A 15,491-nucleotide genomic window follows, 5' to 3' on the forward strand; every position below is an offset into this window, starting at 1 on the left:
TTGAGGCAGCCAGCCCAGAGCTCAGTAAGAACACGGGTGAGCTTATTCAGTAGTAAGTCTCCGAGACTGAAAACATTCCAGGCCTAGGTTAGATTGTATGGAGGCTAGAAGCTTCCAGGACTAGGCCTAGGTTTGCAGATGGAGGCAGTAAAGCCTCTGAGACAACAATTAAAGCAGGCAAATGGACGTTCCTTTTACACTGAGGAGATGCCCCTTGGGAGAGTGGTACAGTAGGGGCAGTTTTAGTGGTTATTGTTTTCTTTTGAGCAGGGTCTCACTGTGGAAGGAGGGAGAAGGCATTCTCCTCCGTGCTGTGGTTACATGTGTGAGTCCAGAGCAGCCAGGTGAGCACAGCCGGTAGGAACTTTGCTTAGGCAGCCTGGTCCTTTACAAATGGTTTCCTTCCTGTGCAAGATTCACTCATAGATCCCCCCTGTGTAGGAAAGACAGCATCACGGACACCCCGTGTGCTTTGTGAGCCTCCAGGTGGCTTCTTCAGATGAGGTCATGCATACCCACAACAAATCAGTTCACAAGTTGTGCCTGCTGCGAGCGTCCACAGAGATGGATTTCTCTTCAGAAGTGCGGTTCCGAGTGTCTCAGTACACTGATCATATAGCAAAGGGCATCCATGTTGCCAGATAAGTCTCTGCGTCAGTCAGGTTCACAGCGTTTTCCCCTCCAGGACCACCACTTGTAGTCTACAGCAAAGGACACTCAACGCCATTGTAGCACATCCATGCGGGATTGTGTTTACGGACTATGGAGACTGTTTTGTCATCAAACTACGTTGTCTTTTTTTTTCAGGTGTCCAGCATTGTAGCAGGGCTCCCACTGTGCTTGGGTGAAGTGGGAGGGAAGGATGTCTGGTACCCCAGGCTTTCTCACTTTGTGGTGTGCCTTCAAGCCTTAAGCCCATTCACGGGGACCCCCCCTCCCCCCCTCCGCAGGCCAAATAGAATAACTGGAAGTTTTATTTCTTTTAAGCAAATTAGACACCTAACATTTGAGTCACTACCTGAAAAGATAACGAAAGATGTGGTTTTAGCATGAGCATGATTAATGTGAGGCATCTTTAAAAAACCATATTGTATGTGCGTGCACGGCTTGGGGGGCATGCCACATCTGTGCCACAGAGGTCAGAGAACAACTTTCTAGAGTCGCCTCTTTTCTTCCATCTGCACGTGGGTGCCAGAGATTGAATCCCAGCCTCTGGGTCAAGTGCTTTTACCCTGTGAGCCACGTGTCCAGCCAACTAGCTGTCTTTAACAGTCTTGTTCATGATAGGCTAGTGTAGTTTCTATGCAGGATCTAGTCAGCTGTGTTGAAACCTTTGACTCAGTGAACAAAAGATGTAAGTTGAGTCTGTGAAAGTGTCTCTGCTTTCCTAGCCCCTTCAGTGTTTTCCTATTTTCTGTTCTTTCTTTCTTTCTTTTCTTTTCTTTTTTTGCTGTTGTTGTTTTTTTGTTTGTTTTTTGAGACAGGGTTTCTCTTTGTAGCCTTGACTGTCCTGGACTCACTTTGTAGACCAGGCTGGCCTGGAACTCACAGAGATCCACCTGCCTCTGCCTCCCGAGTGTTGGGATTAAAGGTGTGTGCCACCACACCCGGCTTTTCCTATTTTCTTACCCTGCTTCCCACCTAGTGCCTAGAAAGTCTACAGTCACCTTATCTACTTTTCCCCCAGTTCTCTGCTAAACCCCAGGTGAGGTGTGGCCACTGCCTCCTGCTTGGAACTGCATCATGCGGCAGTCACCAGAACTGTTCTGCTTTGTCGTAGTTCCATTTTAGCCAGATGAGTATGCTTCATGTTATACGGCTGGCTAGATTCTTCCCCCATCGCTGTGATAAGACACTCTGAGGAAAGCAATCTGAGTGAGAAAGTGTTTACTTTAGCCCCCAGTTCCAGGCTACAGCCCACCGTGATGGGGAAGTCAGAGAAGCTGGAGCCTGCAGCACTGTTTGGTTCCCTTTTCCCATCCACACAATCCCAAGACGCTTGCCGGGGAATGGTGCCACCCACGGTGGACAGGCCCTCCCATCTCCAGTGATACAGCTAAGACAACTAACTCTCTGCAGACAAGCCCAGGGCCCCACCTCCCGGGATGTGCTAGGTTCTCTGGAATTGACAGCACCACCATGGACATCAGCTAGAATCTGACAGACCTGTTATTTCCTGGACAAGTGGGAACTAGACCAAGTTACTTAGACATCTGGCTTAAAGTCTAAACATGGTAAGGGGGCTGAAAGCAGATGAGAGATGAGAATGCTGTCATTGTGGAGCAGGTCTCTCGGGGGCTTACCGTTGGGTATCTAGACTTCAAGATTGAATCCATGAGTCAGACAGGTGCAGAGAGGAGAGCAGGGCACTCAGACCTCCACGGGCACTTGGGCAGCCTTCCACGTGGCCTACACTGACATCTTTATCTTTTCTCACCGACCTACTAACATTAGGCCGACTGGCAGAGCCCTGCTCTGTCTTGCCCAGCAGGAAGCACCAGAGCGTTGGTGGTAATTCCCTGTGGCATCCACAGTGCAGGTGCCTGGAGCTCCCTAAAGCGTTGACTGTTACACACCACGTTCCTATTCTCCTAAGAGCTTAGGTTTTCTTCACATACGGAAGTGTGTTTGGGAACATACCATCTTCATTTACAACAGTGTGTTTGGGAACGTACCAACTATTTTTTGATATATGAAGAGAATCTTTGCTCAAATGTTAAAGAGATCTTGAAAATACGGTTGAGACCCCCTTTTCTCCAAAGGGTGGGGAAGACCGTGTAGAGGACGGGGTAGAGCTTGCTATCTACAGAGAGAACCAAGTTAGAACGTCTAACTTGTGTAACTCTCCACAGACATAGACCAGAATATGAAGTGTTAGCCCTGTGAGGTAAAATTGGACACCTCACAAGGTATACACTGTGTTCAAGTTTATATCACTGCTTCGTGGCTGTTCTGTGAATACAACAACTATGTTCCTGAAATTTTGCATCCCACTAAAGTATGGGTCTGATAAATCAGGTGTTTACAGACTCGACTGGCAACACCTGTGTGCCAATACTGCATGTCTGCCATTTGCGGAACAGGTCTCTCTCTCGGGCCTTATCAGACCCTCTCAAACTCGGCAGTGTAGTTCACGGCTAACTAGAGTTCTATCTTTGTGTTTCAGGTCTAAGAGCTAACAGTTGTCTTGAGAACCCAGGTAAGATGTGTTTAAAGGATCGTCTCTGTCATGGGAGTCTTGTTAGTTTTGTTCTGTTGTGTTTTGTCTTGCTTTTCTCACAAATATGGGACAAACTCCAGTTTTGCCACCGGATACACACCATCCCCTTGTCATCTACTGTCAGCCTTAGATTGAAGGTCTCAAGCCTGCTCTTGTTAGTGGCTGGAAGTCCATTAGTGCTCCACTCTAAAGCCAGCATTCGGGGATTGAGAGAATTAGTAGGAAGAAAACCAGGTTTATTAAAAAAAAGGTTAGCACCTTGAGAAGATGGGTGAACAGTTGTTTTGGGCTCATCTCAGTTAGTTAAAGGGGCTTTAAAGGAAGGTATGGAGGAGACAGGACGGTCACATGATGAGTCACATCAGGCTTGATCGTCATTGCATCTTGCAGTATGCGTCCCCTTTTCTTCTGGGATATCCCTGACATAGACTTTTCATCTCCTAGGCCAGTGCCTGGAACCCTTTGACCAATGCATTATTTCTCTGCAAAGTAAGCAACTACCCAGTTTATAATAAAGACTAGTACAATCAAGACCTTGTCCCACGTTTTTGATGTTATCTGAAGACCATCAGGCAGTCTAGGTAACGCTAGGTAACCCAGGAACGCGTCTAGGATGCGCGGACAAGTGTCTTTCGGTCTCCTTTTCTTATTGTAAATAGCTGACTAGTGTCTCAGTCATTTGAGGGCAGTTTTCTTGAGAATTTACAGCGCTAGGTAAAGGAGGAATGTAGAACAGCCTTACACAGGGCACTCTGCAAAGTGAGTTCGTCTGGAGCAGGACCGTTAAAGACACTGCCATTGCCGTCTTCCTGAGGAGACCGGTCTCTGCCCATCCTGGTCTTTGCCTGTGGCTGTTCTCTCAAACACTGCTTGTCCTGGGCAAGCCAGGGACATGCCACTCTCACTTAGTCCTGCCTTACAGGAGCTTACGGACTGGTGAAGGCCCTTACAGCTTTACCTACTTCCCCACGTGGTGCCTGTGCAAGGAGCTAGACTCTAAATCCTTTATCTTGGTATCTCAGGAAACAACATCTGGGGGAGGAATGGAGGAATAGAGTGAAGATGGCTTAAGGCCTGGCGGGACCTGGACGAGGTCGGCTTCAGTTTCCTTGGGGGAGAAAGAGAAAGATGTAACAAAAAGTAACATCTACTAGGAGACAGTAGGAGGGTTGGGAAAGGTACACAGGAAATTCTACACACATTGAAATTCAGCATCATCACATATGTCGCATGATCACAAAGTGCCAAAAGATGCCTTCAACTAATATATTGTCAAGGAACTGTCTGGAAGATTTCCTCATTTAAATGTTCGAAAACAAGGGTCCATTTCTAGCTGTCTTCCTGGCTAGCTTTTCTTTGCATTATTCTTCGGGTTAAAAAAAAAATCTATATTGCCGTATCTTTCTATTGAAATTTATGTTTCCTATAACTATACTTTGTATATTTATTGAAAGTAGGTTAGCTCGAATCCTTATTGTTAGTAGGCATTTAAAAATAGGCTGAACCTGGCATTGCATCCGGGCACATGGATGAAGATGTATTTGTATTTCAGAACATATTGAACCCGTGTACGTCTCCAACCCCGGTGAGTATGCACTTTTATGAGCAGTCTAGCAAGGATGTTCAATAGCTCTTTCCTGTTTGGTAAATGCACTTCCTACTCGAGTAAAGGCAGTAATTTGGCAGATCCAAAGGAGGGAGGGACACGTGTTCTGGGAAACGCTCTCTTCCCCTGAGTTTGCTCTGTGACCCTCCGAGCAGCAAATGTTGTAGGAAGTAAAGTCAGGGTATCCACAGAGCTGTTCACTCAAGGCGCCTGTGGGGCGTCCGCAGCTCTGTATTCCACTGTTGGGATAGTGTAGGTGACACTAAAATTCCCACTATGCGTGCTAATCCCAAGTAGCACATTTACTGTGTCCACAGAGCATCATCAACCTAGTTGAGAACACAGTACATGTCACTTATTTTGAGCTAACTAGGATTACTGTATAGGCAAGCACAGGTTCAGGCCATCTTGAAAGCGCTCGCTGCACTTTTATAATGCAACAGCTTGACTTACAGCTTTAAAAGCGGCCTCAGTGAGGAATTAGGCTCCATGTTGGCAACAGTAGGCTAGGCAGCCTCATGCTCCCGGTCCCGTGGGAGGAGGGGCCTGCTGGACAAAAGGCCAACAGAAGGCATGGGGGCGGGGGGGGGGGGGGGAGAGGCACGTGTGAAGTCTACGGGGATCTGATTGATAACAGCCTCCCCACGCCATCCGAGGTGCCCTCAACAGGGCCTCACTGTCTGCTCTTTATTCTGACCGGTATCGTTTGACTATACTAATGGGGTGATTAGATTTTTCTGAGTTTCCACATGTGGACACTCTCACACCTCGTTGTTTCCATGTAAGTTCTTGGTTTCGCACTGGGATTATTTGTCAAAGATGGGGGAAAACCCACCCAAAAAGCAAGACAACCTTCCTTGTGTGTCACTTTCTGTTGGGGGAAGATTGCTCCTGTCTCCAGAGAGGCAAAGCCGCTCACACCCCGAGGATTTGCCTAGGGCCCCAAATTCTGACCATTGTACAGAACATCAGCCAGATGTTCAAATTAGACATTTTTTTCCCCCTGCCTCCTTGACACTCCCGGGAGACCAGTTCTGTGATGGCTCATCTCAGTGCAGGTGTCAGTGCAGGTGTCAGTGCAGGTGTCAGTGCAGGTGTCAGTGCAGGTGTCAGTGCAGGCCCACTGCCTAACATACACGGCGGGGACTCTAGGTGACACGTCCAGTAACCGCAGCCAGCAGATGCACCTCCTGGTTCTTTACTGTCAGCTCTTTTCACCTCGCGTTAAAACTGATGCATTTTGTTTGTTTGTGACTTAGAACTGGACATTCAGAAGCTTGAAGACTCTGGTAAGACATTCTTGCAAGCTCTGGGACTTTACAGTTTGCAGGCTATGAAACAGGTGGTAAGAGGTGGGGAGAAGCCAGTGCCCATCTTAGCTCACTAGTTTAACCTATCACATTGAATTCTTAAAAACAAAACAAAACCCCAATATAGCCCCATGTGTACCCATGCCCATTTGATGAGTACATTCCAAAGCATAGCGTGCTCCAAAGTTTTAATTAAAAAAAAAAAAAATGGGGCTGGAGAGATGGCTTGCTGCCCCTTTAAAGGGCCCAGAGTTAGTTTTCAGCATCCACACCAGGTGTAACTGCAGTTCAGTGGATCTGCTGCCTTCTGGCCTTGGCAAGCACCTGCACACAAGTGGAACACATATACTCACTCAGGCCTCACACACACATTCACATAAATAAAAATAAACGTTTTTCTGTGTGAGTGTGCGTGTGTGCATGTATGCTTGTTTGCATGTACGTGGGCACATAGGTGAATACGTGTAGACGCATGCACATGCCTGTGGAGGCCAGAGGTTGATATCAGGTATCTTTCCAGATCACTCTGTATGCTGAGGCAGGAGCTCTGTGAACCTGCTGGCCTAGTTAGCCAGCAGGTGTTGGGGATCCCCTGTCTCCACCTCTCACACACAGGAATTATGGGCTGGCCACGACACCCACATGGCTTTTATGTGGGCTCTGGGGATCCAACCTGTGGTGCCCAGGCTTCTGTGGCAAACACTATGCACCGAGCCATCTCCCCCAGCTCCAAAGCTTTTATTTTTTTTAAAAAAAAAAATGTTATTGTCTTCAAGTGCTAGGGTAGAAAAGTTCTCAAGTTACTAGAGAGATTACTGGAACATTTTTCTATTTTCTTTTTTTCCCCATGGTGCCTGGAATCAAACCCTGGCCACCCTGCATGCTAGGTAAGCATACTCTTACTAAGATATACCAGCAGCCCCGGAACAATTTTTCTAATGGTTGATTTAAGATTATGTGCTACTAACCTTAAAAATGAGTACCTTTAACCTGGTTATAACTTGGAAACTAGGACAACATAGACACGTAAACGTAAAACTGTTGCCTCCCAGTGTGTCTCAGTCGCATGCTTAGAAAGGTCAGTACTGCTAGCAGGTATTTTGTTTCTCAGGGCAAGGACTACCACTCGGCTTTGTGCATGCTAGGCAAGTGCTGAACCACTGAGTTCCATCCCCAGCCCTCTTTCTGTTTTTTTAATTTTAAGACAGAGTCTGAGCTGGGCATGATGGTGCACACCTTTCACCCCAACAGCTGGAAGGCAGAGACAGGCAGGCATCTATTAGAAGTTTAAAGCCAGCCTGGCCTATATAGTGAGTTCCAGGACAGATAACACCCTGTCTCAAAAACCAAACATACAAATAAACAACCCAAAACACCAAAAATTCAGACAGGAACTGATTAGATTGGCTGGCCTTGAATTCATTTTGTAGCCCAAGCCTTTAACTTTCAATTCTTGTGTCTCTGCCTTTCAGTAGCTGGTATTTGCAGGCCTATCCCACAGGCCTCAACCTATCTTATATTTCTTTAAAAGAGGCCCCATGGACTCAGAAAGATAGCCAGCTGTGGACAAGCCATGGCTCAGTGACTCTGGACTCAGTGACTACCCAGAAGCTGACCCAGCTCAAGTAACTTCTGATCAGGCCAAAGACCTGAAGGTTATGTCTCCCCCCTAGAGTACAACGTGACATTCCTTCGCACACTACCTGTGTGGTTTGGGTATTATTAAATAATATTAACATTATTAAACATGAAACCTAAAAATTAGGCTTTAAAAAGCATTTAAAGATCCAAGAAAGTAGTTAGAATAAATGGAAATTGTAAGAGTGGGTGGTCTAGCTCAGTAAGTAGAGAAGATCATACTTGAAACATATTTTTATGATATTATTTAGTGTGTGCATGTGTGTCACAGCACACATGTGGGAGTTGGTTCTCTTCTGTTATATGGCTTCCCCAGCACTGAACTCAGAGGGCCAGCACCTTTGCAACTGAGTCATCTTGTCAGCTAAAACCCATAATTTTGTACAATGAATATATTTTAAAAGTGTGGTGGTACAACTTATAATCCTAGCACTTGGGAAGTTGAGGCAGAAGGATGCTAAATTTGAGGGTAGCCTGAGATGCAGAAAAAGACCATCTCAAAATTAAAGAACAACAAAACACCCAAAAACCTGGATTTGATCCCCAGTACCATAATGTTTTGAAATAGATATAACATAAAGGATCTATAATTATTAAAATGCAAATATATGTATATATGTAAAAAGATTACAAGTCACTATACTGTTACTAATGAGTATCTGAGATCTGAGCTTAATTTTAATCATCAATAATTTACTATATTTTTTTCAACAATTGTCATGTGTTACTTGTATTCCAGAAAACAGTATATATGGGCATATACATACATACATATATATATATATACACACACATATACATATATAAAAATGAAAACTTTGTGTCAGAGACTTTGGATAGTTTTTACACTACTATTTCTTTGTGTGTGTGTGTGTGTGTGTGTGTGTGTGTGTGTGTGTGTGTGTGTGATGGTACATGTGTGGAGGTCAGAGGACAGTTTGCATTAGTCAGTTCTCTCCTTTCACTGTGCGGGTTCCAGCGATGACCCAGGTTGGCAGGCTGGGTGTCAAGCGTCTTTACCTCCTGAGCCATCTTGCTGGCCCTGGATCGGTTTATCTTTAACGAAGCATTGTGTCTGCTTAACTGAAGCGCTGTCCTGAGTGAGGAGCATTGTCTGCTTAACTGAAGAACTGTCCTGAGTGACGAGCTGTAGTTGTCCCCTCCTCTTGTCATTGTCCCCTGCTGGATTTGTGACTAGATCTCATGTAGCTCAGGCTGGCTACAACTTGCTATATGGTAGGTTTTGACCCTGAACTCTGATCTTCCTGCCTCTGCCTCTCAAGACTGGGGTTCCAGGCACACACAGGCTCCCACATTGGGTTACCCCCTACCCCAGGATGTCTGTGTGCGTGCGCCCGCGCGTGCCACACACAGTTCTTATTCTTGGCCTTAGGAATAAAAAGCCAGGGGCTAACCTGGTGAGTGAATTCTTTTTCTTGTTCTGTCAGACTAGCTGCTAGGTTAAGCTACCGGGGACTCCTAGGACTAAGAAAGTTTTGGGAATCAATTAAGCCATTATAGGTCAGAAGGACATCACTTTCGAGAGATTCTAAAATATTTATTATTTAAACACTATTATGCCTACACACCAGAAGAGGGCACCAGATCTCATTATAGATGGCTGTGAGCCACCAGTGGTTGCTGGGAACTGAACTCAAGACCTTTGGAGGAACAGACAGTAGTTCTTAAATTCTGAGCCATTTCTTCAGTCCCTGAGAATTTTTCTTAAATGCTCTGTGCCGTGAATCAAGCATTTGATGCAATATTTCCATTAGTCCTAAGAACCCACAGCTGTTTCTTTTGCATAAATGAAGACTCCTAGCCAGAGCCAACACCTACCGAGCGAACACCTACAGAGCCAACACCTACAGAGCCAACACCTACAGAGAACAGAGCTGAACCAAGCAGGCTTCAGCCTGGTGTTATCTCTTAAAATGGACACTTGGTTCTAATGAGCTAAATTTAGAGTGATGAGAACTGAGTCATAGATGCTCCTGAGACCTGGCTTAATGAATTTGAACTTCACAGTGTTGTTGCTGTTACATTTATGATGTTATTAGTTAAAGTTTGGAGCTGGGAGAGAAAGGGGGACTGTTAGCAATGCCTCTCAATGAACACTTACCAGCGTTTATTTCTGCCTTTAGATAGGAGACACACTGCATCCACCGGATTACCAGGTAAGGCTACCCTCTCCTTATACCGTGAGCTGGTCTGAGCACTGCAGAGGGTGTTTGCAAGGGGTGATTGGGGTGGTAGTTTCTCTTCAGAGGTGTTCCAGTTGTCTCTACCGATTTCTCTGGAGAAGATCGTGGCAGCTGAGCCTCCCAGGCTGCTGGAGTACTGACTCCGGGCAGGACAGCTAGCTGTCTGGAACACGGCTCAGGGCTGGCTTACTGGGAACTAGTTGCAGATGCCGCTCTGAGCACACAGGCCTGCCTTAACAAGGCAGCTCAGTGAGGCGCTGCTCACGAGCCCCTCTAGTTTGCTGTGGGTGTGCACAGTGAGTGCTCAGGGAGCCAGAGCGGTGCCACCAAGAGCCTGAAGCCTGAAGTACACGGGGGCCTTGGGTGCTGTCAAGAGCGCATAACACAGAGGCAACCGGAGGCCACTTAAGTTCTTCATTTAGAAGAGAAAATTCCAGGACCTTCTCTACCTCCTAGTAAGCAATGGTACACACACGAGAGAGAGAAAAATTAAAATGCCAACATGGGGTCAAAGACTTATAACTGTCATCATTACGTGCTGCAGGAAGTCTAAGAACTGTGTACACAATTACATGCAAGTGAAGGACCAGGGTCTTTTACTGGTCCTCAGTGCCTGCACTTCCTTGGTGTTCTCCACTATATTTACCATGATGCATGTACCTGCCTTCCACAGCAACCATGAAAATGAGAAAAATTTAAAGTATGAGGGGCAGGTGTGGGCAAGCACTGAGGGGCTGCGCTCCTGTGATCAGGGAACTAGAGTTGACTCTGGTAAAACTCCTTGGAAGTTCCTTGGAGCTTTATGCTCCTTGGCGGGGGTTGGGGGGGTTGGAGGGTGGGGTTGGGGGGGCAGGGGGTCGCAGGAGATGAAAAGCAAGAGGGCACATTTTATCAGACAGTGCTGAACAGTAATTAGATGCCTCTGTGCTTCCAAATGCCTTCTTCCAAATGTGTCCACCCTTGTCACAGCAATGTCACAGGAGTATAAAGCCACAAGCCATTGCTTCATATCTGTTCTGCTGGGCTCATACAGTGACTTAAGATTTGCTTCTGTAGATTTTGTTCATTATGGGCATGATCACCTGTTAAAATATTTAACTATTCATTTAATTACTTAATGGCATTGAGCCTAGGGTTTATACATGCTAGGTGAGTACTCTACCGTTGAGCTATATTCCTCTCGAATTTAGCATGTGCTAAATTACATCCATGGTTGTGATCTTTGCCAGACGCTGCTGTCTACATAAACAGTAGGCCATGTAGAAACATCGCAGTCACTGAGAACTCACAGAGCATAGACACAGAAAGCAGGTCCAGCAACTCTTTCATAACTGACCTAAACCGGCACTGATACTAGAGCAGCCACACCCTTGTTCCCCTACATCACTTCCTGTCTTTGGGCATCACTTCCTGTCTCTGGGCCTGAGCTTGCAGTGCTCTCTGTGGGGTTTTCACAGTCTGTAAGTCTGTGGCTGTCTGAAAAGCAGCCTCTAAACTGAGTGTGGGAAACAAATGTGAGCTGTGTAGACAAGCTGGCATTGCTAAGTTCCCTTTGCTACCTGCCTCTGCCAACTAAATTATATCACTTTTCTGAGCTTCTTCCATTGTAAAGTACAGATGTTTCCACTTTTCAGGACAGAGGGGAATCTGATGATGAAACTACTGGCTGTAACACACAGTAGTAAATAGTAAACTGAAAATGCTTTTTGTTCATTTAGGAATTCAAGTGCTACGACCAGATGAAAATTTTCACGTGCCGGATCAAAAGCCTGGTAATTCTTCATTGTGGGTGGAGGTGCATGGAATTCTAAGCTTTTTACCATCATCATTCAGATAGCTCAGGGTCTGGGGAAGACACCGGGTCTGAGGAGTTTCTGACATCTCATTCTGATGTTAGAAGGGGCAGAGGAGTGATGCTGGGAACTCATTTCTGTGTGAGCAGGCTGCTAAAGTCTAGAACAGGGTAGGCGGCTTGACACTGCAAGGTGAGATCCATCCAAATACACTATTGAGAGTGGCAATGAGAGCCTTACAGCATCCCCATGCAGGACCATGCTACACTGTACAGCATCCCCATGCAGGACCATGCTGCACTGTCAGCTTGTCTTCTCTTCCTCAGCTGACCAGAGACCATGCATTGTGCCCCTACTGAAAGACTGTGTGCTTTTTAAGGCTAGGTTCATCTAAGATGGAAGATAAGATACTGTTCTTTCAGAGGAGGACTAAGGGATGACAAGGGCAAAAGAGACAGCCAGACCAACACCCATCTACTCTGGACCCCTAAAGTCAGAATTTAGATGTTTGCCAAGGCTAGCCACACCTGGTGGTGGTGCAGCACAGCAGCTGGGAGCAGAGTCAGACATTGATCCCATGGATCCATCATTTCTGATTCTGTGCGCATTGTACCCCAGACAGTACAGAGGATTGGAGGAGCATCCTTAAGGTACAAGCTCTGCCTAGTAGGACTGTAAGATGGTAACACAGGAATTTCATGATATGCCAGCATTTGGTAAGCCGAAGACAGGTGGCTTGTACTTGGCAATCTGGGTTCAATATACAGAAAAGGGTTCCTTTGGTAAACAAACCACATTTAGTGAAAACATACACATTCATGGGGAAAATTTTTCAGAGAACATGGGTAAAATCAAACCCATCCCTAACCTCACACATGCTCTGGGCCAGTTTCCCTTGGCTGTAGGCCCATTCCCAAGGGGAGAACAAGCATGTGTCATCTTTATGAGATCTTTCTTGTGTGGATAAAATACATAAATGCAGTAACTCAGAATCTCTCTACGTCCTAGAAAACAAACATCAAGGAAATGCTGACAATCTTAGTAAGAAATGCCTCTTCTTTAGCTGATACTTTGAAATATATAAAAATGTGGAGCTAATTTTTTCTCATTAAAAGGTGACAAAGTTGCATGCATTTGGGGTGCCTTAACAGTGTGACATCATCCAGATGCATGTGCATGTGGTGAGGGCATCTGTTCCCTTTAGACCACTGACTGTCTAGAGACTGCACTCAGAAAACATTTTCAGCTCTTTCAAGCCATCCTTTTTCAAAACAGCAACTATTTCCTTAAGCCTTCATAGCACCATGCAGTAAGATGTGCAGTAAGATGTGCCTAAAGGAATTAGCATGTTCCAACATATTTTATAGTTACATGTCTCAATGCATAAATGGTAAGTTAATAAAGTAGACAGGTCTATGTGAAAACTTGGGTTAAGGGCATACTGGAAGCTATTCCACGTAAGATCAAAGTGAAGAAACAGCAGACAGTAGATAAAAACTGTTTAGTGTTACTTAAAACTATCAGAATATACTTGGTTTACATGGCGAGCTCCTCCAGGCTGTGTGAGCACTGAAAGAGATTTTTTGTTTACATGTGACTGGTAGCACACTAAAAACATGTTTCACTGTACAAAGTTATGCCAAGTGTTTCATATCTAGCTCCTAACAGTAAAAATTAAAACCACACACACACACACACACACAAAACCCAGTTTCCTTCAGTGGCAGAGCTAGCACACGTAAGGCCCACCCACACCTCACCCTGGACAACTTCAGGATTGCTTCTCAGTGCAGTACTGGCCAACTGTGACCACCTGTCTGCAGTAGCATCCTGAGACACGCGTGACCCACCTTCCTACCTCTGGCCACACGACCGCATGTCTGCAACTCTGGCAAGCAAAGCAACACGGAGCTCGAGGAAACTCACTGCTGGTTCTCTTGGCTTCATGTATGGAACCTGACCGGTTACCCCAGCTGGAGAAACTCCCAGAACTCTCCCTTCCCTGTGATGTCGTCAGCTTAAACAAAAAGGTGTAAGGAAGCCACCCGGATAGCTCTGCTGACCAGCTGAAAGGGACCCAGTCTCCCCCAAAGCCATGTCCATGTGGAGGCAACACCCTCACCCCCCAAGTCTCTAGGCTGTGTTTTAGGATGCAGTTCTATCCAGTTGCTTACACGCACTGTCTTGGTTTGAAACAACACACTTGAGTTAAACTTTACATTGTATCATCTAAAGCAAATGGAAAGGGAATTGAGAAGAAATTCTAGTGCACCTGAAATAGCTGTCTTGGCTAACTATATAGATTAAAAAACTCCATGAAATCTGAGAAAATACATAGAACAGTATGCCCTGGGGAGACAGCTGGAAATTTAGGCCTAACCCTGGAAGCTGCATGTATGCACCCGTGCCTGACTGAGGCTCTTTTCAGTAGGCTTCTAACCTGGCCTGTTGCTGCTCACACAATTGCACTGCCTACTCTGGTGGAGGATACCCTATACATACTGCAAACTGATGTGTCCATGACTCTGTTCTCTTTAACAGGTCCAGGTACCGTTCCACGTCCCAAAACCCACCCTTCTGCATCCTCTGGTCACATGCTCCTTCCATCAATCACAGCATCCATCGTTTTAACCATCGCTTCTGCTGTAAACGGCCTCATTGCTCTATAGCTTGAAATGGTATCTTAATCTTTATTTGAAAGATGCTATGGGGACCCCACAGGTCACTTGGGCAGACTTACTGTATATTTGTCCCTTGTCCAGATAGTGTTATAGAATTAACTTTACATTTCTGTATTAATTTTAGGATTGTAAAAACCCCAAAGCTGTATACTTTTGATTGAATTCAATAAAACCTTTACGTTTATTAAACATTTTCCCACAGAATTGCCGAGCATTAAAAGCCATTAACACGACTTAATGCCATAATAAAAATGGGAATACCTGTCTCCTTCTCTGGAGAATCAAACCTCCAATCAGCAGCCGGGGACAATGAGCTCCTGCGATGGCAGCCTCCTGTCTCCAGGAGACCAAGCAGGCAGGTAGAGGCCACTTGGGGCCCTGTCAGACTGCCAGCTCTGGGACCCCTCTCTGTCCCACTTGCTTCAGGTTTGCTTCTGTCTTTCCTTCTTACCAAATGAACCTGGCAAATCTCCATTATGCTAGCAATATCCGAACATGCAACATGGAAGGTGAGATGAGGTCCTTGACTAGCCGCCCACCCACTGAGGATGAGCTCGGTTGTCCTCGGAAGGGTATGCAGAGCGTCAGACACTCCTCTCTGCACTTGACTCCGTAACTTCTGAGCCTAAGTGAAAACGAGCTCATGCAAAGAAAACTCTCTCCCAAAGCCACTGGAATTGCAACAAGCAGGGAAGTAAGGTGCAAAAAACCCAGGGGAGAGTGGTGTTATGCTTGCATGCCACAAACTCACAGCAGTGACTATAACATCCTAGCAGTCAACTCGGAAAGTTTTAGACTGTATTCCTTACAGTGTAACATCATCTGCACCAGGAGAATCCTAGCCACACACAGCACTTTCCCCGCCACCCGGTGCTAGTACATCAGCAAGACTCACCGTGCAGTCTCTCCTAATACCCCTCAGTGTAAGCCAAATGGACCACAGAGCACAGATGTAGTTACAGCATTTGGAGAGGTGCCAACAAGCCACAGCCCAGGTACATTCTGCAGTCAGAAGTTGTATTTAAAGTTGGTAGACTAT

General features: G+C 45.9%; 1 protein-coding gene across 9 annotated transcripts in view; it reads left to right on the plus strand.

Moving 5' to 3' along the window:
* The window catches only part of ART3 (ADP-ribosyltransferase 3 (inactive)), an 84,249-nt gene extending 69,606 nt beyond the window's left edge, over window positions 1-14,643 (plus strand). For 6 of the 9 annotated variants that reach the window (XM_084760188.1, XM_084760185.1, XM_084760189.1 and 3 more), the window contains 8 exons: window positions 3,167-3,199; window positions 4,773-4,805; window positions 6,086-6,114; window positions 6,987-7,023; window positions 9,919-9,951; window positions 11,697-11,750; window positions 12,780-12,812; window positions 14,313-14,643. In XM_084760188.1, the coding sequence (XP_084616314.1) occupies window positions 3,167-3,199; window positions 4,773-4,805; window positions 6,086-6,114; window positions 6,987-7,023; window positions 9,919-9,951; window positions 11,697-11,750; window positions 12,780-12,812; window positions 14,313-14,440 (380 nt within the window). In that variant the 3' untranslated portion in view covers window positions 14,441-14,643. Of the gene's footprint in view, window positions 1-3,166; window positions 3,200-4,772; window positions 4,806-6,085; window positions 6,116-6,986; window positions 7,024-9,918; window positions 9,952-11,696; window positions 11,751-12,779; window positions 12,813-14,312 lie in introns of all 9 variants that reach the window. The other 3 variants (XM_084760192.1, XM_084760191.1, XM_084760193.1) reach the window with 3 other exon arrangements.
* Window positions 14,644-15,491: the final 848 nt, after the last annotated feature.

Source organism: Acomys minous (assembly GCF_964271855.1).
Source record: "Acomys minous genome assembly, chromosome: 15".
Classification (NCBI taxonomy): domain Eukaryota; kingdom Metazoa; phylum Chordata; class Mammalia; order Rodentia; family Muridae; genus Acomys; species Acomys minous.